Source organism: Coregonus clupeaformis, chromosome 9 (assembly GCF_020615455.1).
Source record: "Coregonus clupeaformis isolate EN_2021a chromosome 9, ASM2061545v1, whole genome shotgun sequence".
Classification (NCBI taxonomy): Eukaryota; Metazoa; Chordata; class Actinopteri; order Salmoniformes; family Salmonidae; genus Coregonus; species Coregonus clupeaformis.
The window spans coordinates 55,864,625-55,890,500 of record NC_059200.1 but is presented as its reverse complement, the minus strand read 5'-3'; the positions used below and the strand labels follow the sequence as shown (position 1 = coordinate 55,890,500).

At 41.2% G+C, this 25,876-nt stretch overlaps 1 protein-coding gene across 1 annotated transcript in view; it reads right to left on the bottom strand.

Annotated features, from left to right (window-relative positions):
* LOC121574116 (LHFPL tetraspan subfamily member 6 protein) overlaps window positions 1-24,888 on the bottom strand; it is a 69,587-nt gene extending 44,699 nt beyond the window's left edge. Inside the window, exons 1-2 of the mRNA XM_041886721.2 lie at window positions 24,570-24,888; window positions 17,636-18,191 (exon numbers count right to left, since the gene is read on the bottom strand). Coding sequence (XP_041742655.1) covers window positions 17,636-18,020 — 385 coding nt within the window. The 5' untranslated portion in view covers window positions 18,021-18,191; window positions 24,570-24,888. The remainder of the gene's footprint in view (window positions 1-17,635; window positions 18,192-24,569) is intronic.
* Window positions 24,889-25,876: the final 988 nt, after the last annotated feature.

The following is a 25,876-nucleotide window of genomic DNA, read 5'->3' as shown; positions in this document are numbered from 1 at the left end:
GCCTGCGTCTTGTGACCATAGCGTACGTGTAGGTATGTACGGCAGGATCAAATCGGAGAGATAGGTAGGAGCAAGCCCATGTAATGCTTTGTAGGTTAGCAGTAAAACCTTGAAATCAGCCCTAGCCTTAACAGGAAGCCACTGGAGTAATATGATCAAACTTTTTGGTTTTAGTCAGGATTCTAGCAGCCATGTTTAGCACTAACTGAAGTTTTTTATCCTGGTATCCGGAGAGTAGAGCATTGCAGTAGTCTAATCTAGAAGTGACAAAAGCATGGATCAGCTTTTCTGCATCATTTTTGGACAAAAGGTTTCTGATTTTTGCAATGTTACGAAGATGGAAAAAAGCTGTCCTTGAAATATTATTGATATGTTCGTCAAAAGAGAGGTCAGGGTCCAGAGTAACGCTGAGGTCCTTCACAGTTTTATTTGATACGACTGTACAACCATCAAGATTCATTGTCAGATCCGACAGCAGATCTCTTTGTTTCTTGGGACCTAGAACTAGCATCTCTGCTTTGTCCGAGTTTAAAGGTAAAACATTTGCCGCCATCCACTACCTTATGTCTGAAACACAGGCTTCCAGAGTAGGCAATTTTGGGGCTTCAACATGTTTTATCGAAATGTCCAGCTGTGTGTCGTCCGCATAGCAGTGAAAGTTGATATTGTGTTTCTGAATGACATCACCAAGAGGTAGAATATATATATATACATATACAGTGAAAACAATCGTGGTCCTAAAACGGAACCTTGAGGAACGCCGAAATTTCCAATTGATTTGTCAGAGGACAAACCATCCACAGAGACAAACTGATATCTTTCCAACAGATAAGATCTAAACCAGGCAAGAACTTGTCCGTGTAGACCAATTGGGGTTTCTAATCACTCCAAAATAATGTGGTGATCGATGGTGTCAAAAGCAGCACTAAGGTCTAGAAGCACAAGGGCAGATGCAGAGCCTTGGTCTAACGCCATTAAAATGTCATTTACCACCTTCACGAGTGCAGTCTCAGTGCTATGATGGCGTTTAACACCAGACTGAAACATTTTGTATACATTATTTGTCTTCAGGAAGGCAATGAGTTGCTGCGCAACAGCTTTTTCTAAAATGTTTGAGACGAATGGGAGATTCGATATAGGCCGATCGTTTTTTACATTTTCCGATAGTTTCTTACATTTTATGACACCTACATAAGAGAGCGTCAAAACCTACCACACAAGGCAAAACATTCCATTATACCATAGCTTACTTGTCAACAGTATGTTTATTTTATATAACATTTTCTGAAATGGATCATATTAAATTATATCATTGTAATTACGCACAAATTGATGTCCGACATGCACATACCTCAATGCTCTGTTGCTGATGACTGGGATGAATGCAGGAGCAGATTTCAGGAGCAGGACAAGACACCCTCTTTTATATAAGCCTATCTGGCTTATATAATTATGATGGTCATAATAATTATTGACAGTGTCATTAAGTGTATTTTCTTAGTCCAAGTAAAGTGACACAGGAGAATCATAATGCTTCTTGACAGTGTCATAAAGTGTATTTTCTGCATGTTATTTAACATATGATGAAGAAGAAAAACATGACTGTATACAGCAGAGGTGTGGACTCGAGTCATGTGACTTGGACTCGAGTCAGACTCGAGTCATGAATTTGATGACTTCAGACTCGACTCGACAAAATGTACAAAGACTTGCAACTCGACTTGGACTTTAACATCAATGACTCGTGACTTCACTTGGACTTGCGCCTTATGACTCGAGAAGACTTGCTACTTCCCATGAAAACTGGGGAAAAAAATTTTCACACGGCCGCGCCGCTCTCCGTTTATCTGCATCTGTGAAAAAAAATGTGCACCATCCACCTGTATGCATACAGAGAGCGCGCGCTGCCTGCACGTTATCCAATCACTGTAGTCCCACGTTGTTTTGATTCGACAGCATCTAAGCAGGCACATTGCAAGACAACCAATGAAGCACATCAAGCAACAACGCGCCAGTTGTCAAAATGATACCGAAGATAGTTTGGTTTGGCTATAAAAATTACGAGGTAGTCGACAAAAAACGAGTTGCAATCTGCAAAACATGCGGATCGAAGATTACAGACGGAGCTGCCACAACGTCCAACTTTGTTCGACACCTGAAGTTGCACAAAGAAAGGTAAGTTTTGAACGAATGCTACGCACCTTATCGGATGTACCGTAACTTACTAGCTAGCTGCTGCATATTTACTGTATCAACGAGACAAACGCACGTCTCCCTTGCTGGTTCATGCTTACAAAAATATGGATTTTTGAACTGCTATTATATGGACATTCTAAAACGCTTTCGTGAAAAAACGCTTAACGTTCTTTAATGTACTAAGACAGTGTTATTAAAAGACCAAACTCTGTAAATATCATATTAATAAAGTATACTATGTACAAAACATCAGATGAGCCCAGAATATGAACGCAAACACGTTTAATAACACGTTGCGTTTTCCTCCCATAGAAAACTATTATAAGAAAAGGCTTAACGTGTCTTAATATACTGAGACAGTAATATTAAAAGACCAAACTATAAATATCATATTAATAAAGTATACTAAATGTACAAAACATCAGATGAGGCCAGAATATGAACGCAAACACGTTTAACAACACGTTAAGTGTTTTCCTCCCATAGAAAACCATTATAAGAAAAGGCTTAACATGTCTTATGTAGGCTACTATGTATTCTGGGCTCATCTGATGTTTTGTACATAGTATACTTTATTGATATGATATTTACTTAGTTTGGTCTTTTAATAACACTGTCTTAGTACATAAGACACGTTAAGCCTTTCTTATAATGGTTTTCTATGGGAGGAAAACGCAACGTGTTATTAAACGTGTTTGCGTTCATATTCTGGGCTCATCTGATGTTTTGTACATAGTATGCTTTATTAATATGATATTTGCAGAGTTTGGTCTTATAATATTACTGTCTTAGTATATTAAGCATTAAGCAACGTTAAGCGTTTTTCACGTTAAGCCGTTTTAGAATTCAGTTTCAGAGTTGCTGGTGTGCTGCCTCATTGAGGTCGTTTATGTAATTTTGGTTAATCACAACTAAGCAGAACTGTCGCTGAAGACAAAATATCACAATTAAACAATGAATGCACCCCCTTTCACAACTCGGATGTAGTTGGTGCATCCCTAAACCCATCCAAGTACAACAGGAAACATAGTAAGACGTATACATTGTAAAGAGGAAAATGATAACACAGTCACAGTAGATCCACCATTAGCCTTCCCTTTTCATATCATGCCCAAACAGCAGACAGCGCATGGACAGAGTGCTACCGTAGTCTACAGTAGGTCTGTGAGGCAGCGCACCACTGGGATATATACAGTATATAATAAAATAATAACGATTATAGTAGTAATGTTCAGAGATGCAATAGATTATTATAGTGCAGTTCTTAACTAATGGGAATATTGTTTAGCTTATTTTTGGTTTAATTTGGTTTACTTTAGTTATTTAATTTATTCAATTATTTTGTTTTTCTATACTTTTCATGCCAACTTGCCATGGCCCCCCTAGAACCCCCTCGCGGCACCCAAGGGTCCCCGTCCCCACTTTGAAAACCACTGCTATAAAGCATATGACTTCAGTTTCTTGAGGGAAAGGGCTTTCTTATGAATTTTGAAGCAGTGAAAATATTCTTAATATTGCATACACTGAAACTGAAATGTATTATCGTAAACCGTAGTGTACAATAGGCAATGAATATTAACACAACAACATTGATATGAGTAAAGAGTAGTTTCAAATACAACATGTGTGGCTGTAAAGGATTTTCTGACATCTGTTTCATATTCTTCTCTGTTACAGGTATGAAGAATACCAGATGAACAAAATCATCGTAGATGAACCACAACAGCCTTCAATCTCACAATTCCTTGACACTCGTGTAGGGCGTTACAGCCTGACCCACCCACAGCAGAAGGCCATCTCCAATGCGATACTGTCTGACTTGATTATTGATTGCAATTTCCCTCTGTCTATTGTGGAAAATAAGAGCTTTCGTCACTTTCTGGCTGTGCTGGACAGCAAGTATACCCCAGTATGTCGCCGAACGCTGACCACAAAAACAGAGAGCCTTGCTGAGGAGAGACGGTCAAAGTTAAAAACTCAATTGAGCAACACTGACCATGTTTCAGTCACTGTGGACATTTGGTCTGATCGAAAGATGAGGGGATTCCTTGGTGTCACTGTGCACTGGATGGAGCGAGATGCAGAGAGGGTACAGCTAAAGACTAATCTCTTGGCCTGCAACCGCTTCAAAGGCTCTCACACAGCAGAGCGAATCTGTGACCAATTTGAGGCAATATGTGATGAATACAACATCAAAGCTAAATTGGACTATATAATTAGTGACAATGCTGCTAACATGCGCAAGGCATTTACAGTCTGCTTCCCCAGCGAACAGGAGGAAGATGAAGATGCTGGAGATAATCTTGATGATCCTGAGCTATGGCATGACTTAACCCAAGAAGACCAGCAAACCGTCGATGCTGCTATGGCAAAGAAACAGCGCCTGCAGTGTTTTGCACACACATTGCAGCTGGTTGTGGGAGACGGTTTGAAAGAAACAAAAGCGGCATGTCCTTCTCTCTCCAAGTTATCAAAACTTAGCTCCCTGCTCCACACAAGCACAACGTTTAAAGACATCTTCGATGGTGAATTTGGGGAGCACAGAGGCATCCCTGCTGCAGTGAGCACGAGGTGGAATTCCACACTGCGGCAGGTAAAAGCAGTCCTTCATTGTGATCAGCAAAAGCTCTGCGCAGTTCTTGAGAAGGCCGGGCATAAAGAACTGTCATTCACACCACGAGAGTGGAATCTGCTGAAGGAGTTGGTGGACATCTTAAAACCGTTCGGAGAAGCAACTGATTTGACACGGGGAGAAAGTCATTACAATCAGTGCAGTTGTTCCATCCATCTTGTCCCTCAATCACCATCTTGAGAAGCTGAAGCCTCAAGTTCGTTTCCTGAGTGGCCTGGTCAGAGGTCTGCAGGCATCCCTGAAAAAAAGATTTCTTGGGATCTTCATTAATGTAAAAATGGCCCAGTCTCAAGAAGGGATCACTGCCCCCTTTTCAGACACAGTCTACCTGAAAGCAGCTGCCTTGGATCCAGCCTTTTGTCTGCTGTGGATTGAGCCCCATGTGCTGGTCAACCGTGACATCAAGGCAGAGGTGGCACAACGAAGTTAAAGGTAAATATTATTGACTTGCAATGCAATTTAAATGCAACGTACAATAATTTGATCTTAATCTGATATAGGATCTAATGTGATATTAATCTGACTTTAACAATAATAAAAAATTTCAGTCTTGAACAGTATCATCAACATCAGAAATAAGGGCTCTTTTGTTTCTGCTGTTGTGACACGTTTTTATTTTTATTTTTAGAATTGATCCTGCAAGATGCTGCTGAGACAGAGCAGCCTGTGCCGGTGCCTGCTGAAGAAGAACTAGAGGACATGGAAGGAGAAGGGCTGTTTGCTGCATACCATAAGAGGCAGAAAAGGGATGTTGGGACCCCACCAGCAGTACAGCTAAGTCACTACATTGACATGGCAGAAGGACAGAATGCCCTTTTGTTCTGGGCACTGAACAGTAAGACTCTTCCTTCACTCTTTCAAGTAGCCATCCGAGTCTTGGCAGTGCCTGCTTCTAGTGCTCCAGTGGAGCGAGTTTTCAGCCATGGTGGCATCATTCTGCGTCCCCATCGTGCACAAATGACTGACAGACTTTTGGCCAATTTGATCTTTTGCAAATGCAATGCAGTATAGGGGCCTCCCTCCACCTGTCCACAGCACGCATGCGCGCACACACACTCACTCTCTGCTCATCACCTGTCCACACAGCTCTCTCTCTCCTGTGGTAGGAGTTTCACATGGAGTAAGATCTGTTCATTTGCAGTGCAGGTTCCCACACTGTTTTTACTTCCAGAGCTTTGGTGTTTGTCCTTCCCCGTAAACCTTTCTCTCTCTCTCTCTCTCTCTCTCTCTCTCTCTCTCTCTCTCTCTCTCTCTCTCTCTCTCTCTCTCTCTGCATTGTTCTAGTGCAATATGCTGTTCAAATACAAGCATTTTTTTGTGAAAATTAAATGTTATGTTTTTTGCTGTATTTGATTAATGTTATTGTATAAAAAGGTTTAAATAAATACAAATCTTACAGACATACATGATTTGTATACATTTTATTTCTGTGGTAAGAGGACTTGAAATGACTCGAAACTAAAATGGTAGGACTTTGGACTCGACTTGAGACTTGATGGCTTTGACTTTTGACTCGACTTGGGACTTGCCTCATCTTTGACTCGACTTGACTCGGGACTCGAGGGCAAAGACTTGAGACTTACTTGTGACTTGCATAACAATGACTTTGTCCCACCTCTGGTATACAGAATTCATTACAACAACAACAAAGGACTTAAGAAACAAACTTTCAAAAGAAAGGAAACTTCTTGGCAGGGAAAAAACACGTTTGAATAAATGTGTATTTTGACACTCTTATGTAGGTGTCATAACCAGCCATAAAATAACACAATATATGTCACAAGAAGTGTAAGTATATGGGTCATGACAATGTTATGATCATATTGTGACAAGTTCTGTCAGCTGTTATGACATATTATGACATGGTTATGACTGTGTCATAACGTGTTATGACGCTGGGTGTCAAGGAAAGTGTTACCAAAAAGTCAGACTGACTAAAGTCCCTAAAAACACTACATTGAATACTGTAGTATTTACTGTAGTATACTGTAGCATTTACAGTTAACTATAATATAAATACTGTAGTAAAAGAAAACTGCAGTATATACTATAGTAATTCAAATCAAATCAAATGTATTGGTCACATACACATGGTTAGCAGATGTTATTGCGAGTGTAGCGAAATGCTTGTGCTACTAGTTCCGACAGTGCAGCAATATCTAGCAAGTAATATCTAACAGTTCTACAACAAAAACCTAATACACACAATCTAAGTAAAGGAATGGAATAAGAATATATAAGTATATGGATGAGCAATGTCATTATCATTATCAGAGCGGCATAGGCTAAGATGCAATAGATAGTATAGAATACAGTATATACATATGAGACGGGTAATGCAAGATATGTAAACATTAAAGTGGCATTATTGTAGTACACTGTAGTATTTACTGTAGTGTTTTTGGGGACATTACTGTAGTATTTACTATAGTGTTTTTGCTTTATTATCTTCGACATAGAAGTTGAGGCTTTCTTCTTCAAGAAACCTACGGAGAAATACTAAAAGAGCGAATTTTCCATAACCTGTAGGTAGGTAGGTTGGATTGGGGTCTGAACAGATAGAAAAGAGCAGGAGCTCTGAACTATAACCTGTAGCGAACATATATGGTCTATACTTGGAATGTAGGTTTCTCACCTATGCATGGCACAAACTGCGATATGGGGGAGGGAATGGGCAGGGTATATGCGGACTGTATTGTTTTTGCGGACATTACTGTAGTATTTACTACAGTATTATTTTTAGCAGATAATACATTTTACATTTACATTTTAGTCATTTAGCAGACGCTCTTATCCAGAGCGTCTGCTCTGTGGGAATCGAACCCACAACCCTGCCGTTGCAAACGCCATGCTCTACCAACTGAGCTACATCCCTGCCGGCCATTCCCTCCCCTACCCTGGACGACGCTGGGCCAATTGTGCGCCGCCCCATACTGTAGTATTTAGTATAGTATTCTACAGTTTACAATGTAATTCTATAGTAAGTACTGTAGTATTCTATCCACCTCATTTTCGAACAGTGCTATGGGCACAGCCAAACAACGGAAGTGATGGATTCGACTTCCGCTTTACTTCCCTAATGCAGCGCAACGGTGGCAAACATGCCAGAGTCAATTATTTGAAGGAGTCCATTTATAGAGTATAAAAGTCCAGTAAACAAGTATAACTGTAATTTGATATTTATTTCATTAAAGTTCACTAACATTAGCTAGACCTACTAGTAGGCTAGTTATCTTTTGATAATAACGTTAGGTGTGTTGTGTCAGAGTTAAGGGCCATCCACCATGCCAATAACTATAACGATAACTATAATGATAACTATAGGCTACATAACTATAAAAGGTTGATGAACATCCACACTAGAGGACAGTTTATTGTTTATCGTTCTACAGTGTCAACCAACTGATCAATGCATCCTATTGCAGGCTGCCTATTAATAAGGTGGTAACACAAGACCATTCATGAGGTCTCTAACGCACAGATAGTCAACATCTTCAGACCATTCAGTGCTTTCAGGGTGCGTTCATTGTCATAGTGACAACTGCAAATAATACTTAAATGTAGGCTACATGTAGGCCTAATTAAAAATAATATAGTAACTTGTATTTAAATGTAGCAATTCAACAACAAACACTGTTTAGCCTGCGCATCTATTACAGCATGTCATTACCTCGTTGCTCAAGTGGTTTGCAAGCGATTTCCATTTTTCTAATGGTTCTCAATTCCTTTGGATCTTCTTTTTCCTCTGTGCTCATCTCTCTGTCTGTGCTGTGCAACTATTTACAATGCACCAGTGCAACAGTTTTATCATAACCGGCCAAAAGTGATCACACCAATTAGCAAGACCAAGACTGCTTCTTTCCCCGAACAGGCTATTAGGCCTTGTATAAAAAAAGTAGACAAATAAATGTCCTATAGCTATTGCTGAGATTTCACAAAAAGAGGGTATGGCCTATTGTGGAGAGGCTTGCGTAGTCTATTGCCCAGCAGTAGCGGTAGGCAACACTGTTGCTAGAGTGCCGCAGGTATTGCAGGATTTTGTTCCAACTAGGCACCACACCTGACCAACTGAACTAATTGATCAGTTCAATGATTGCCTAAATTCAACACACCTGGTCTTCCAGGTCGGTTCAATCAAAAACATGAAGAGCCTGCGGCACTCCAGGACCAGGGTTGCCTACCCCTGCTATAGCCAGTTGCGCAAGGGAACATCTGGAAGAGAGAGGCTTGTGATGTGTAGCCAAAGTAAGAAGTTAAATATGTGCTGGATATTAGGGATATGGGCTAAATATCAATATTTACCAGTCAAAATGCAAGAAAAAAAGTGACCAGATGATGAAATGGCTGATCTGTAGTGTGTTCCTCCAGGCTGCACTCTGTGGTCCCCGGGCATTCAAAGCTCCACTATTGATTACGCCTAGGCCTACATTTTTTTACCTGGGCTATAACAGAGCAGTACAATAACGAATGCATTATTGTTATCAAGTGAGTACACAATTATTGTCCATAGGCTGTATAATGCAGTGATATAGGCTAATTTGAATAACCGCTCAAATGTCCTGTTTTTTTAATGCCGAAATAACTACATAGGCCTACAGCCTAGGCCTGATTATCCAACCATTTGGAACAGTTTGGGTCTATTCTCGACAGTTTAAAAGGTCCAGAAAGGTACATTAGCAGGCCACTCATATGATGTATTTTGTCAGGAAGTAGCCCAGTGTTAAGATTGAATTATAGGAAAATATGGGCTTCTTCTTTCATATTCCCCGCCCGTTCTTAATGCTGTAGCCTATTTTACGTTCAGCAAGCAAGAGCAAGCATGCATCTCTCGTCCAATAGGCTATTAGTAGACTAAAGAAAATAAGTCTAAATAACTTTTGTAGTTTGCGTTTTCCTGGAACTCCACAAGATTTAAGAGGAATAACCGGATGGAATATGGGGGAAAATGCACCAAATTATTTTTTGTGGATATACTCAGAGGACCGTTATTAGCATCTTTTAACCACTCCTATGTAAATGGTAGATTATCAGACACTCAATAAGAAGGTCTGATTTCATTATTACTGATCCAGGCCTGCTATTCATAGCAGACTTTGAAAAGGCATTTGATAAAGTACGACTGGAGTTTATATATAAATGCCTGGAGCATTTCAATTGGGAGAATCTCTTATGAAATTGATTAAAATCATGCATAGTAACCCTAGGTGTAAAATAGTAAATAATGGCTATTTCTCCGAAAGTTTTAAACTGTTAAGAGGAGTAAAACAAGGTTGTCCACTATCGGCATATCTATTTATTATGGCCATCAAAATGTTAGCTATTAAAATCAGATCCAACAATAATATCAAGGGATTAGAAATCCAGGGCTTAAAAACAAAGGTGTCATTGGTTGCAATTAAAATGTAATCCTCCAGAAACTACAGAGCAAATAATGCAACAAATATTGTGGTTAAACTCAAATATACTAATTGATTAAAAAAATATATTTTTTGAAATAAATGTTTAAGAAATATATATTCTTCCTAAATTATACCATAGGTAGGACTGGTGGAGCATTGTCGCACATGCAGCTAACAAAAATATATGGAAATGTCTGCTCTACCCAAATTTACAACCAAATAATTGCAGCATTACCGCAAAAAAGGAAGAGAAAAGGGGAAGGGAGAAAATTAAGGTACTTGTCTGTCGGCCCTGCATTAAAGAACATAATTGGTTAAAGAAAATGGTGATAAATAAAAAAAGTATACCAGTTTAATTTAAGGACCAAAGGATTGACAGCCATCCCATATAGATTGCAAAATAGTTGGGAAGAGATTTTTGACGTACCAATTCCATAGCATAGTGTTTATGAACTGATACTCAAAACGATGCCGGATTCAAAAGTTTGAATTTTTCAATTTAAATTATTATACAAAATTATTGCTACCAATAGAATGTTATTTATATGGGGGATACAATAATAATAATAATAATAATAATAATAATATGCCATTTAGCAGACGCTTTTATCCAAAGCGACTTACAGTCATGTGTGCATAAATTTTTACGTATGGGTGGTCCCGGGGATCGAACCCACTACCCTGGCGTTACAAGCGCCATGCTCTACCAATTGAGCTACAGAGGACCACAATCTTCCCAGCTCAGCAGATTTTGCTGCGAAGAGACAGAATCATTACATCATTTGTTTTGGTACTGTCCATTTGTAGCTTATTTTTGGTCAGAGGTCCAGGAATGGCTGAAGGATTGCAATATTTAGAAAACAACGAAACAATGAGAATAGAAGGGTTCAGAACTTTTGTGAAACATCACAGTACAGTTGAAAAATATATGGCAAATAGAAATCCAATATGGATGGTGTTAAGAGATAGATGGGAGGTGTTGAATGGAGCTGAAGGATGGTACTAATAACAACAACAAGATAACTAATGTAAAGCATTCTGTGTCCATAATAAGTATATAGGTTATAGGTTGAGAGCTTTTGTGAAAGAGTACAGTTAGATAGATATGGCATATAGAAGCAAACCGGATGGACATCATGAAAATGATCGGAGAGGTTGAGGGTAGAGGAAGTTCAGGAGTAAAAACAAACAAAATATAATTATTGTAAAATTGACTGTGTCCATAAAATGTATATAGTATGTATAAGCTGGAAGTAGAGGCCTAAGCGTGGTTGTTCACTAGTTTACTCCAATTAGTGAAGGGGTGGTGGGGTTGGAAAGTAAGGGAAATATATTTTTTTAAGGATATGTATATATGTGTGTGTATATGTATATATGCGAGAAGAAAAAAAACATCTGTGGGATTGGAAGTGATGCAGACAATTACATTGATGTAAATTACAATCTACAGTGAGGGAAAAAAGTATTTGATCCCCTGCTGATTTTGTATGTTTGCCCACTGACAAAGAAATGATAATAATTTTAATAATTTTAATGGTAGGTTTATTTGAACAGTGAGAGACAGAATAACAACAAAAAAATCAAGAAAAACCCATGTCAAAAATGTTATAAATTGATTTGCATTTTAATGAGGGAAATAAGTATTTGACCCCATCTCAATTAGAAAGATTTCTGGCTCCCATGTGTCTTTTATACAAGTAACGAGCTGAGATTAGGAGCACACTCTTAAAGGGAGTGCTCCTAATCCCAGCTTGTTACCTGTATAAAAGACACCTGTCCACAGAAGCAATCAATCAATCAGATTCCAAACTCTCCACCATGGCCAAGACCAAAGAGCTCTCCAAGGATGTCAGGGACAAGATTGTAGACCTACACAAGGCTGGAATGGGCTACAAGACCATTGCCAAGCAGCTTGGTGAGAAGGTGACAACAGTTGGTGCGATTATTCGCAAATGGAAGAAACACAAAATAACTGTCAATCTCCCTCGGCCTGGGGCTCCATGCAAGATCTCACCTTGTGGAGTTGCAATGATCATGAGAACGGTGAGGAATCAGCCCAGAACTACACAGGAGGATCTTGTCAATGATCTCAAGGCAGCTGGGACCATAGTCACCAAGAAAACAATTGGTAACACACTACGCCATGAAGGACTGAAATCCTGCAGCGCCCGCAAGGTCCCCCTGCTCAAGAAAGCACATATACATGCCCGTCTGAAGTTTTCCAATGAACATCTGAATGATTCAGAGGAGAACTAGGTGAAAGTGTTGTGGTCAGATGAGACCGAAATCGAGCTCTTTGGCATCAACTCAACTCGCCGTGTTTGAAGGAGGAGGAATGCTGCCTATGACCCCAAGAACACCATCCCCACCGTCAAACATGGAGGTGGAAACATTATGCTCTGGGGGCTGTTTTTCTGCTAAGGGGACAAGACAACTTCACCGCATCAAAGGGACGATGGACGGGCCCATGTACCGTCAAATCTTGGGTGAGAACCTCCTTCCCTCTGCCAGGGCATTGAAAATGGGTCATGGATGGGTATTCCAGCATGACAATGACCCAAAACAACTGGCCAAGGCAACAAAGGAGTGGCTCAAGAAGAAGAACATGAAGGTCCTGGAGTGGCCTAGCCAGTCTCCAGACCTTAATCCCATAGAAAATCTGTGGAGGGAGCTGAAGGTTCGAGTTGCCAAACGTCAGCCTCGAAACCTTAATGACTTGGAGAAGATCTGCAAAGAGGAGTGGGACAAAATCCCTCCTGAGATGTGTGCAAACCTGGTGGCCAACTACAAGAAACGTCTGACCTCTGTGATTGCCAACAAGGGTTTTGCCACCAAGTACTAAGTCATGTTTTGCAGAGGGGTCAAATACTTATTTCCCTCATTAAAATGCAAATCAATTTATAACATTTTTGACATGCGTTCTTCTGGATTTTGTTGTTGTTATTCTGTCTCTCACTGTTCAAATAAAACCTACCATTAAAATTATAGACTGATCATGTCTTTGTCAGTGGGCAAACTTACAACATCAGCAGGGGATCAAATACTTTTTTCCCTCACTGTATCTGCAATATTAAAGCTGATCTACCCAACAATGTTTTTTTTTTATATATATATAAAATATTACAAATAGAAAAAATAGAAATAACCGGGTCAGCAGAGAGCCAGATGCGTAATTGCACAACAGAACAAAGACAGGCTCGAGATGTAGCCTATAGCCTAGAAGCGTATGCATATTAGCCCATAATTCATAAACTCAATGTTAGGCTTAATACTGCAGTGAATATATCCAGTCAATTTACACAGTGAGATATTTTTTTTTTGGATCAGATAACTAAATCATAGGTAGCCTACACTATGTGCACTCCCAAGGCTGCGCTGAGTGCGCTCCCTCCCAGTCCCCAGGTACCAGCTCGAAAAGCTACGCTATTGTTTCAGTTTTTTAGGGCCAAGAAATGTATCCTACCTAGGCTACAACAACACAATGTACTGAAGACTGTTATTATTGTTTTCAAGTAAGTACAAAACTCTAGTCTAGGCTGTAAACTGCAGTGAATAGCCTATGTCATTTGAATAACCACTCAAAAACCTGGCGTTTTGAATGCATATTCATTTCGAAATAACTGCAAATAGCCTGCCTGATTGGGCAACCATTTGGATCAGTTATGTTTTTTTTCTCAGCAGTTTAGCCTACAAGTTCCAGGCACATTAGCAGGCCAGTAATATGGTGTATTTTTTCAGGATGTATCAGCTAACAGAAACATACTAATGTAGGGATTTCTAGTTGCGCGCATATGAATTATGATAATGCTCAAGAGGAAGTTGTATCCATAGTTTCCGCGCTTGGCTTCCGTGTTTTAAAAGCGTTTGAAAATGAGGTGGATAGTAAACTGTAGTATTTCTTCATGTGGAAGGCTACCAATAAGGTACAAATTAACATAACAATTTACATAAACTATATTGAATAGGCTGTCATTTGTGTAGAATATAATCTACTTTTTAGAGCAGCTCAGAGTGTATCTGTGAGTAAATCTGGCCTCACCGCATGCCACGGGTATGTAAGAACCAGTGCATGGACCATATAATAGAATTTAGAACAGACCAGAGAACAGAATTTAGGAGGATAAACAGTCTCCAGGGCAGCAACTTCAACTTTCACTGAGGTGTGAAGTGAGAGGTGTCAATTACCTTGAATACAATAATGGCAGCAGAGCACCAAAGCCTGCTTCCCCCCCCCAAATGAAAAGGCCTCACACCCCTATGCAGAGGCCATCTAAGTACAGTTACCCTCTGTCAAGACAGAAGGTATTAACCCAGGGTGGAAACCCAGAATACTGGACATTGAGGACACAGAGATAGCCTGTGTCAACCTGTACAAGTCTGGAACAGTTATGGTGCAGGGAAACCTAAAACCTTTTCAGCAGGCTTTTTACAGGATCAAAGAGAGAGTGACACCTATATCCCCCCAATGGAATCCCCATACATTAATGACAACAGCTTCTACACCCTAGAGGGGAGATCAACCATTTCCAGGGCCAGGGACATGTACTAGTCTGTGGTGACCTAAATGCCAGAAGAACCTGACACTCTCAGTACACAGGGGGACAGAAACCTACCTGGAAGTGACAGCATTCCCTCCCCAATATGACACAACTATGACAACAGCAAGAAACGGTCACAACTCCTGCAACTCTGTCACACGCTGGGTCTGTACATAGTCAATGGTAGGCTTCGAGGGGAATCCTATGGTAGGTACACCTATAGTTCATCTCTTGGCATTAGTACTGTACACTACTTTATCACTGACCCCAAACCAGAGTCTCTCAGGGCGTTCACAGTTAGCCAACTATAAAATCACAATCTACTTGAATAGGGCAATACTTATGAAGCATCAAAGCCGAAAAAACTGCATGCTGTTAAGAAATGCTGTAGATGGAAGGAGGGTAGTGTAGAAGCCTACCAAAAAACAATTGGCCAACAACAAATCCAATCCCTCCTAGACAACTTCCTGGACAAAATCTTTCACTGTAATAGTGAAGGTGTAAACTTAGCAGTAGGAAGCATGAACAGTATATTTGACCTATCAGCTAACATATCATATTTAAATTCAAGTAGAAAACCTAAGAAAACTAACAACAATGAGAAATGGTTTGATAAAGAATGCAAAAACCGTAGAAAACATTTTGAAACCTATCCAACCAAAAACATCTAATATAATTTACTAAATTTAGAGTTAGTTATTAATGACTACCGGAACCCATTGGATTCTCCAATTACATTGGATGAGCTACAGTACAAAATACAAACCCTCCAACCCAAAAAGGCCTGTTGTGTTGATGGTATACTAAACGAAATGATAAAATATACAGAACACAAATTCAAATAGGCTATTCTTAACAAGTCACATAATAAGTTGCATGGACTCACTCTGTGTGCAATAGTAGTGTTTAACGTGAGTTTTTAATGACTACCTCATCTCTGTACCCCACACATACAATGATCTGTAAGGTCCCTCAGTCAAGCAGTGTATTTCAAACACAGATTAACCACAAAGACCAGGGAGGTTTTCCAATGCCACGCATTGGTAGATGGGTCAAAATAAAATAAAAAGCAGACATTGAATATCCCTTTGAGCATGGTTAAGTTATTAATTACACTTTGGATGCAGTATCAATACAAAGATACAGGCGTCCTTCCTAACTCAGTTGCCAGAGAGGAAGGAAACCGCTCAGGGATTCCACCATGAGGCCAATGGTGACTTTAAAACAGTTACAGAGTTTAATGGCTGTGATAGGAGAAAACTGAGGCTGGATCAACAACATTGTAGTTACTCCACAATACTAACCTAATTGACAGATTGAAAAGAAGGAAGTCTGTACAGAATAAAAAATATTCCAAAACATGCATCCTGTTTGCAACAAGGCACTAAAGTAATACTGCTAAAAATGTGGCAAAGCAACTAATGTGTGTCCTGAATACAATGTGTCATGTTTGGGGCAAATCCAATACAACACATTACTGAGTACCACTCTCCATATTTTCTAGCATAGTGGTGGCGGCATCATGTTATGGGTATGCTTGTAATCGTTAAGGACTGGGGAGTTTTTCAGGATAAAAAAGAAACGGAATGGAGATAAGCACAGGCAAAATCCTAGAGGGAAACCTGGTTCAGTCTGCTTTCCACCACTTGGGAGTTGAATTCACCTTTCAGCAGGACAATAACCTAAAACACAAGGCCAAATCTACACTGGAGTTCCTTACCAAGAAGACAGTGAATGTTCCTGAGTGGCCGAGTTACAGTTTTGATTGAAATCTACTTGAAAATCTATGGCAAGAACTGAAAATGGTTCTCTAGCAATGATCAACAACCACTTTGACAGAGCTTGAATCCAGGTGTGGAAAGCTCTTAGAGACTTACCCAGAAGGACTCACAGCTGTAATCGCTGCCAAAGGTGCTTCTACAAAGTATTGACTCAGGGGTGTGAATACTTATGTAAATTAGATATTTCTGTATTTAATTTCCAATAAATTTGCAAACATTTATAAAAACATGTTTTCACTTTGTTATTATGGGGTATCTTCTGTAGATGGGTGTGATATTTAATCAATTTAGAATTCAGGCTGTAACAACAAAATGTGGAATAAGTCAAGGGTTATGAATACTTTCTGAAGGCACTGTATGTACAAAGACATGTTAAATCAGTTTTATAATGTTTTTCTGCCGTGCATAATATGCGGTAGGCTGTGTATTGTATAACACCACAATCATTATTCCCCCCAACATTTTTTAAAGAGGAGTTTACCGTAACTCAACGGTAACGTGGAATGACTCTTGACTGTCACCTCAAGAGCCCTAGCCTCCACTACAGGGTTCCTCCAGGAACCCATTGCTACACTGAACCATTAAAGGATCCTCCAAGAACCCCTCAACTAACCGAAGGTGCAAACATTAACCATTAACTAGCAATGGCTCCTTGAGGAACTCCAGGGTTCCTTGAGTCACCACTAATTCTAAGAGTGTACTCATTCTTTCACAAGGGTTAAAGCAAAATAAAATCCCATGACTGAAATTTTAGTTGATCTCAGATTGATTGTCTGTGGGGCCAAGTTAACCTCCCCTTTCATGTAAAAAAGTACATGTATTTAACTGCTAGTTTGATGAATTCCAGTCCTTTTACATGTTTTTATTTTAAAAAATATTTTAAAATTAAAAAAAAATCCATATGGAGAACTTTAACCCCTGATTTCATCCACCCTTTCATTCATCCATCCAACCCCCGACCCACCCACTCATTCATCCATCCACCCATCCATCCATCCATCCATCCATCCATCCATCCATCCATCACTATCCAATTTTCAAATCACTTAAAAAGCAACAGCAGGCTATGACTTGATGACTTTAACTTACCCCCGACAAACTGAATGCCCCCGGCCACGCGTCCAATGGTCCTGGAGATGAGATCAGACACACAGAATCCCAGGAGGGCCGTGAGGGCTACCAGGAGCAGCAGGCCACAGCCCACCCCGATTACCACCGTACAAATCCTCCATTCCAGACTAGGGATACCCTGGAACGAGGCGTAGCGCCCACACTGCTCCAGCATCACCGTGGCCTGGCGAGCCTCATCACGCACCGGGTACGAGCACCTCCGGAAGGTCCCGAAGGAGACCGGTTTACCCATCTGGGACCCTAGGAGCCAGTAGGGCATGAAGAAACCCACGCAGGAGGCCGCCGCACACAGGAAGGAGAGCAGGGCCCACACCACGCCCGCATATGTCAGGCTAGAAGCCATTACTCAGAATCTCAGTGACCAGACACAACGATGATCCCCCAATTCTTTCTTCTTCTTTTTTCTCAGAAGATTGCTTTTTATATCCACATCAGCAGCTCTGTTGTTGATGGATAATATCCAGGTTAACACCAGCAGTGTTCCTCGTCCCACCTCTTCTCTGTGTGGTGATCCCTGGTGAGAAAGAAAAGAAGAAAAGAAAGATGGAGATGGCGAAAGATAGAGAGAAAGTGAACGAGAGAGAGAGAGAGAGAGAGAAGAGAGAGTAAGAGAGAGAGAGAGACACAGTTGAATTTATGACTGTACTGCCACTGGATACATGCAGGCCCACAGTGTCCGGTCTGGAGCGTGAAGTAACGAACTCTGCTGATCGGTTACTGCGTAGCAACCTAGCGGTGCCAAAAGCACTGGTCTGAACTAGAAAACCTATGTAAATAAATTAAGAACCACGCCCTGTGCAACTGGGTCCTGGACTTCTTCACGGGCCGCCCCCAGGTGTTGAAGGTAGGAAACAACATCTCCACTATGCTGATCCTCAACACAGGGGCCCCACAAGGGTGCGTGCTCAGCCCCCTCCTGTACTCCCTGTTCACCCATGACTGTGTGGCCACGCACGCCATCAACTCAATCATCAAGTTTGCAGACGACACAACAGTAGTAGGCATGATTACCAACAATGACGAGACAGCCTACAGGGAGGAGGTGAGGGCCCTGGCAGAGTGGTGCCAGGAAAATAACTTCTCCCTTAACTTCAACAAAACGAAGGAGCAGATCATGCACTTCAGAAGACAGCAGAGGGAGCATGCCCCCATCCACATCAACAGGGCCACAGTGGAGAAGGAGAAAAGCTTCAAGTTCCTCAGTGTACACATCACTGACAATCTGAAATGGTCCACCCACACAGACATTGTGGTGAAGAAGGCGCAACATTGCCTTTTCAACCTCAGGAGTCTGAATAAATGTGGTTGGCCGCTAAGATGTAATGGACATACAAAAAATAGTTGTTGGTGTTGAAATGAAAAAAATAACTTGTTTCAAAACATTCAAAAAAATAAAATAACGGAAAAGTGGTGCGTGCATCTGTATTCTCCCCCTTTGCTATGAAGCCCCTAAATAAGATCTGGTGCAACCAATTACCTTCAGAAGTCACATAATTAGTTAAATAAAGTCCACCTGTGTGCAATCTAAGTGTCACATGATCTGTCACATGATCTCAGTATATATACACCTGTTCTGAAAGGCCCCAGAGTCTGCAACACCACTAAGCAAGGGGCACCACTAAGCAAGCGGCACCATGAAGACCAAGGAGCTCTCCAAACAGGTCAGGGACAAAGTTGTGGAGAAGTACAGATCAGGGTTGGGTTATAAAAAAATATCAGAAACTTTGAACATCCCACGGAGTACCATTAAATCCATTATTAAAAAAATGGAAAGAATATGGCACCACAACAAACCTGCCAAGAGAGGGACGCCCACCAAAACTCACGGACCAGGCAAGGAGGGCATTAATCAGAGAGGCAACAAAGAGACCAGAGATAACCCTGAAGGAGCTGCAAAGCTCCACAGCGGAGATTGGAGTATCTGTCCATAGGACCACTTTAAGCCGTAAACTCCACAGAGCTGGGCTTTGCGGAAGAGTGACCAGAAAAAAGCCATTGCTTAAAGAAACAAATAAGCAAACACGTTTGGTGACTCCCCAAACATATGGAAGAAGGTACTCTGGTCAGTTGAGACTAAAATTTAGCTTTTTGGCCATGAAGGAAAACGCTATGTCTGGCGCAAACCCAACACCTGTCATCACCCCGAGAACACCATCCCCACAGTGAAGCATGGTGGTGGCAGCATCATGCTGTGGGGATGTTTTTCATTGGCAGGGACTGGGAAACTGGTCAGAATTGAAGGAATGATGGATGGCGCTAAATACAGGGAAAATCTTGAGGGAAACCTGTTTCAGTCTTCCAGAGATTTGAGACTGGGACGGAGGTTCACCTTCCAGCAGGACAATGACCCTAAGCATACTGTTAAAGCAACACTCAAGTGTCTTGGAATGGCCTAGTCAAAACCCAGACCTCAATCCAATTGAGAATCTGTGGTATGACTTAAAGATTGCTGTACACCAGCGGAACCCATCCAACTAGAAGGCGCTGGAGCAGTTTTGCCTTGAAGAATGGGCAAAAATCCCAGTGGCTAGATGTGCCAAGCTTATAGAGACATACCCCAAGAGACTTGCAGCTGTAATTGTTGCAAAAGGTGGCTCTACAAAGTATTGACTTTAGGGGTGTGAATAGTTATGCACGATCAAGTTCTGTTTTTTTGTCTTATTTCTTGTTTGTTTCACCCAAAAAAATATTTTACATCTTCAAAGTGGTAGGCATGTTGTGTAAATGAAACGATACAAACTCCCAAAATATCCATTTTAATTCCAGGTAGTAAGGCAACAAAATAGGAAAAATGCCAAGGGGGGTGAATACTTTCGCAAGCCACTGTAGGTGGCTATAGTCAGGGCCAACCAGAACATATCACATGCAGTGGCTGTCAAAAGGGTTGAGGGAGAGAATGGTCCTGAAGGGCCCATGGTGGTGGATAGGCATTCATTGCAGGTGGCAGGGGTTGCCTCTCATCAGCAGGACCCAGATATCCTACAGGTTAAGAAGGTGGACTTTGTACTCTTTATGGCTATGGTGATCAACGGCACTGCCAAAGAGGAGAAAAAGTCTAGAACGATGGACATCGTGGATGCGGCAGAGCGGTTTCTGGGATTGAAGTACTTCTCAGCAAATGAATTACATGAAAGGCTGTCATGTGCTGTACTACCCTCTCAGGCCCCAGAGCCTGAGTGGGGAGATATGGAACTTTGAAGGAAGGAGGAAGTGGGAGTCTGTTTTGCTTTGTTTTGTTGACTATTTTAGTTATGAGGAATAAGTTAGTTTTCTCCATCAAGTATGGTTTTAAAACCCCACAGAAGAAGCAGAAGCAGAAGAAGCTGGAAACCACCGCAGGAACACGAGGGAGAGAGCTCGGAAAAGGGCAGAAATGTAACCCCTACAAGTTCACAAACAAGCTACTAGGGGACAAGAAGAGTAGAATAATGCAATGCCCCAAGGAGGATGTGGAAGACCATCTGAGGAAAACACACAGCGACCCACTCCAAGAACAGGATTTCGGGGAATGCAGCAAACTCCTTAACCCTCCCGAACCACAGGAGGAATTTGACATGACGGAACTTAGGCTGATAGAAGTGAAAGACATCATCAGGAAGGTATGGGCAGGGTCAGCACCAGGACCAGGAGGGATCCCATACCAAGTATATAAGAACTGCCCAAGTCTAACAACAAGGCTCTGTAAGCTGTTGAGGGTTGTGTGGAAGAAGGAAAGAATGCCGGAGGGGTGGAAGTCAGCAGAGGGATGCTTCATCCCAAAGGAGGAATTCACTGCGACCCACTACAAGAACAGGATTTGGGGGAATGCAGCATTTTTTAGATATAAGGAGTAGATATGCTCCAGATACGCATGTCCTTGATTTCATATACACTACCGGTCAAAAGTTTTAGAACACCTACTCATTCAAGGGTTTTTCTTTATTTTTACTATTTTCTCTCTTTTGAATGTGGAGGGAAATATTTTCTTTGCCATCGTAGGAAGAAGAATGACCAACTTCATGCTGAAAAACAAGTACCTGGATACAGCAGTGCAGAAGGGAGGAATCCTGGGAATATAAGTGTGCCTAGAACACACAGGAGCACTAACACAGATCATCACAGAGGCAAAAGAGAACGAAGGAAACCTACAAGTAGCTGTCCTGTAGCTTGATCTTTCAAATTAAATCAAATTTTATGTGTCACATGCTTCGTAAACAACAGGTGTAGACTAACAATGTTTACTTACGGGTCTTTTTCCAACAATACAGTGAAAGAATTGGTCAGGAGCCCGTAAGTTGGCTGCTATCCACTACAGTGCCATCTTACCAATGCATATGGCTCCATACCACACAAATTGGTCACTATAACAATGCAGAAATACCCTGTGCCATAGAAGATCCAGAGGCTCCTACAGGACTACTTTGACGAGTTCATAATGAGATTCATTGTCTGGGACTACACCACCGATTGGTTGGAGGTGGGGATTGTCACTGTGTGTACAATATCCGTCATAACTTTTGCTGCAGCAATCCATTTCCTTGTTGTCAGCTGAAAGACCAAGCAGAGGACCCACCATGAAGTCCAAGGTACGGCAACCACCGACGCGGGTCTTCATGGATGACATGACCATTACAACTCGGTCAGCAAGAGAAGGAAGATGGATGCTTGAAGATCTAGAGAAACTTGTCACGTGGGCTAGGATGACTTTAAACCAACCAAATCACAAAGCCTGGTACGGAAAAAAGCCAAAGTGGACGACAGCACCATTTCAAGGTGGAAGGGCAGTGGATTCCAACGCTGACAGAAAAACCAGTCACGAGCCTATGGAAGTGGTTTGACAACTCTGTGACACAGAAAGTGTTAAAAGGACAACTGACCAGGCGAATGATTGGATGCAGAGGGTGAAGAAGAGTGGTCTCCCAGGAAATACAAAGCCTGGTGCTACCAGCATGGAGTTCTGTCCAAGCTGTCCGTGCCCCAGAGTTTCAGTAACATAAACACTTACAGCAGGGGTACAAAGCTACAGCTGCCATTCCGAGGCCTGCCTGCGGAATTCCAGGTGACCAAAGCAAGGCAAGTCCTCATGCTACGGGACTGCAAGGACGAGAAAGGAAGGAAAGCTGGGATTGAGGTCCGCACTGGGAGGAAGTGGTCAGCAACATCAGCAGTGAAAGAGGTGGAGGCAAGACTACACCACAAAGACATTGTCAGAACAGTGACCTCAGGATGCCTGGCTATTGGCTGTTTGAAATGGGAGAGCAAGTACACAGGAGAGAAGGGACCTCATGCTGACAGAGATAAGGTACATGGCGGAGGAGGGAAGGCAAACCAGAGCAGTTGGGCTGAGGGAGCAGGGCAAGTGGACACGCTGAGAAGGAGCCAGGAAGAGGAAAATAACATGGGCTGACATCTGGACGAAGGGACCAGCAGAATAAAACTCATTTTCCGCAGCGTGTACGACGTACTACCAAGCCCGACAAACCTTGTTGTGTAGGATCTAAAACAAGACCCAAACTGCGCATTGTGTGGAAGTCCAGCCAACCTCGAGCACATACTATCATCCTGCAGGAAAGCACTAATGGAAGGTACAGGTGGAGACACGACAAGGTCCTGACAGCAATAACATCGCAGCTGGAGGACACAGCCAAAAAGACCAGGCCAAAACAGAAATGACCAGGCTTCATCCATTCTGTAAGCAGTGAGGAGAAATCAGCTGGCACCCATGAAAGTTGCGGACTGGGAGTTACGAGCTGACCACGGAAGTTAACTAATCTTCCCCCAGGATATCATCAACACATCACTCAGACCAGACCTGCTGATCTGGTTGAGGAGCACAAAGAACATCACCATGCTCGAGCTGACGGTTCCATTGGAGGAGAGGATTGAGGAAGTCTACAAGAGGAAGCTGTTGAAGTACCAGGCACTGGTGGACGAATGTACAGACAAGTGTTTACCAGTGGAGGTTGGGGAAAGAGGCTTCCAATGCCAGTCTCTGTGAAAGGCACTAAGTATCTTCAGAGTAAAGGGAGCACAGAGGAAGAAGATCTGTTGCACAGCTGGGCAGGAGGCATAGAGGGCATCACATTGGCTGTGGCTGAAGAGGGAGGAGCAGTGGTTAAGCCAACCTGGCTCAGATCAGGCCTGATCAACCCGATCGGCGCACCCTTCAGACGGTGTAGTGAGAAGCGCCGAAACACCTGAGGATGAGCCAGAAGCAGCATACCCGCAGTTTGCAGGTAAAATATTAGTGTTACATTATTATTATTTTTTTTTGTGTTAAATTTTTTCTTCCACTTTTGACATTCCAGAGTATTTTGTGTAGACATTTTTTTTTTTTACAATTAAATCAACTTTAACCGCACTCTGTAACAACAAAATGAGGAAAAAGTCAAGTGGTCTGAATACTTTCTGAAGGCACTATATAGTGATATTTAATAATGCAAGTGGCAACTCTTGACAAAGTCAATGTGCCCTTCATTTCAAATGGTGATGAATTTTATGAAAATATGTAAATGTAATTAATTACATAGGTAATAAGTATAATAGCTTACTAAATAATTATAATACTGCATATGGGCTATAAAATGTAGACGTGCTAAGCCTTACTAATAATAACCCAAGGCAATCATATGCTTCTACATCTATTTGGGGTTTTAGGCTGGGTTTCTGTATAGCACTTTGTGACATCTGCTGATGTAAAAATGGCTTTATAAATAACATTTGATTGATTGATATTGATATTGTTTTATGTAATGACCTGACAAGTCTGCAGTGTTTGTTTCCTTATCAGAAGTTGCTAAATATAAAAATAATTACACCTCATGCATAGGCGCTTATTTTCGAAGCTAACAGACATTGTATCGGGCATTCTATTCTAGTAATGCAAGGTAAAAACATGTTTTTTTATTCTTACGTTTCAATTCCTCAACGTTATCCCAAACGGCAGATGATTGCTGGATTTCAAAGTTCTATGGAGTTGATAAAGAGCCGAGCAAAAATAATTAAATAGTTTCCTTCCAGAGCCGTCGGTTCAGCTCTCCTTTATCGCAAAAATATCCATGACAAACTCCCTCAGTTAGGCAACTGAAGTTAGGTCTGGAGTTAGGATAACCTATAACGGAAAAACACCTCTGTCGCAACGCATCGAACAGAGTAACATTCCTTGGATTCTGAGTGATGACGGCTTGATAAAAAATATTCTGTGAGCAGCAGCAGAGTGAGTCGGGGAGAGAAGAAACCGGCGAATCTCCGCCCAGTGGGTTGTTTCAAGTGATGTGTATAAAAGCTGGATGTATAATTGTGTGATGGTCAAAGAGAGGCTTGCAAACCACCGGCCGCCATATTGGTACTCCCCAGAAGGCGCAGTCCTCAATAGGAATGAAAGGAATTCTACAGTTTTTCAATAAAAATGTTAATGGACAAAAATGTATTTAAGTATGTATTTGTTGTAGTGTGACAGTAACATTAGTACTCTCTAAAAATAAATACTTTAAGGAATATGTTTTTATATGTTTTATTTTTTAAACATTTTTATGTTTAGTTCACATAATATAATTTAAAAGCATGCATTAATGTGTATGTAAAATAATATACTTGGCAAAACGAATGTAGACATTAATAAATGAATTTCTATAGCTTCCTAAATATTTTTTTTACTACGGAGGAGGAGTACCAAAATGCCTGCGTGGTGGCTTCAATACAGCGCCCACTGGATATCATCTATGGTTTATACACATTATTGGTCGATACATGCTTGCTGCATACTGCCATCCATCTACTTTTAAGATGCGGTGCAAACGCTCTGCCTGGCTGCAAACTGGTTCTGTTATCTAACCACGATGTATGGGGTTTTGTAAGGCCATGGTGCACATGCTGCTTGGGTAAATTTACGATCTTAATTTGACCACCCCGTTGCAGGATACATTTTCTGTATGCCTATGTAAAACGTGTAGTGTGTTTGAGGTATAAAAAAAGCCTCAGAAGTTTGTAATTTTCACTTAGAAATTTCAGACTTGATTTTCCCTTATGAAAAATGTACCAACCCCTATAAAATGTCCATTAATTATAATCCAAATAATAATTCACATTTCCTGTTGCTGCAGGGTTATATTCCTCTGTAGCAAACTGGCTCAAATTAAGATCCTACATCTGCACTTGTTTTTAGGATAATAATAACATACTAATAAGACCTCTTCTAATAACATGTTCTTATGAATTAGA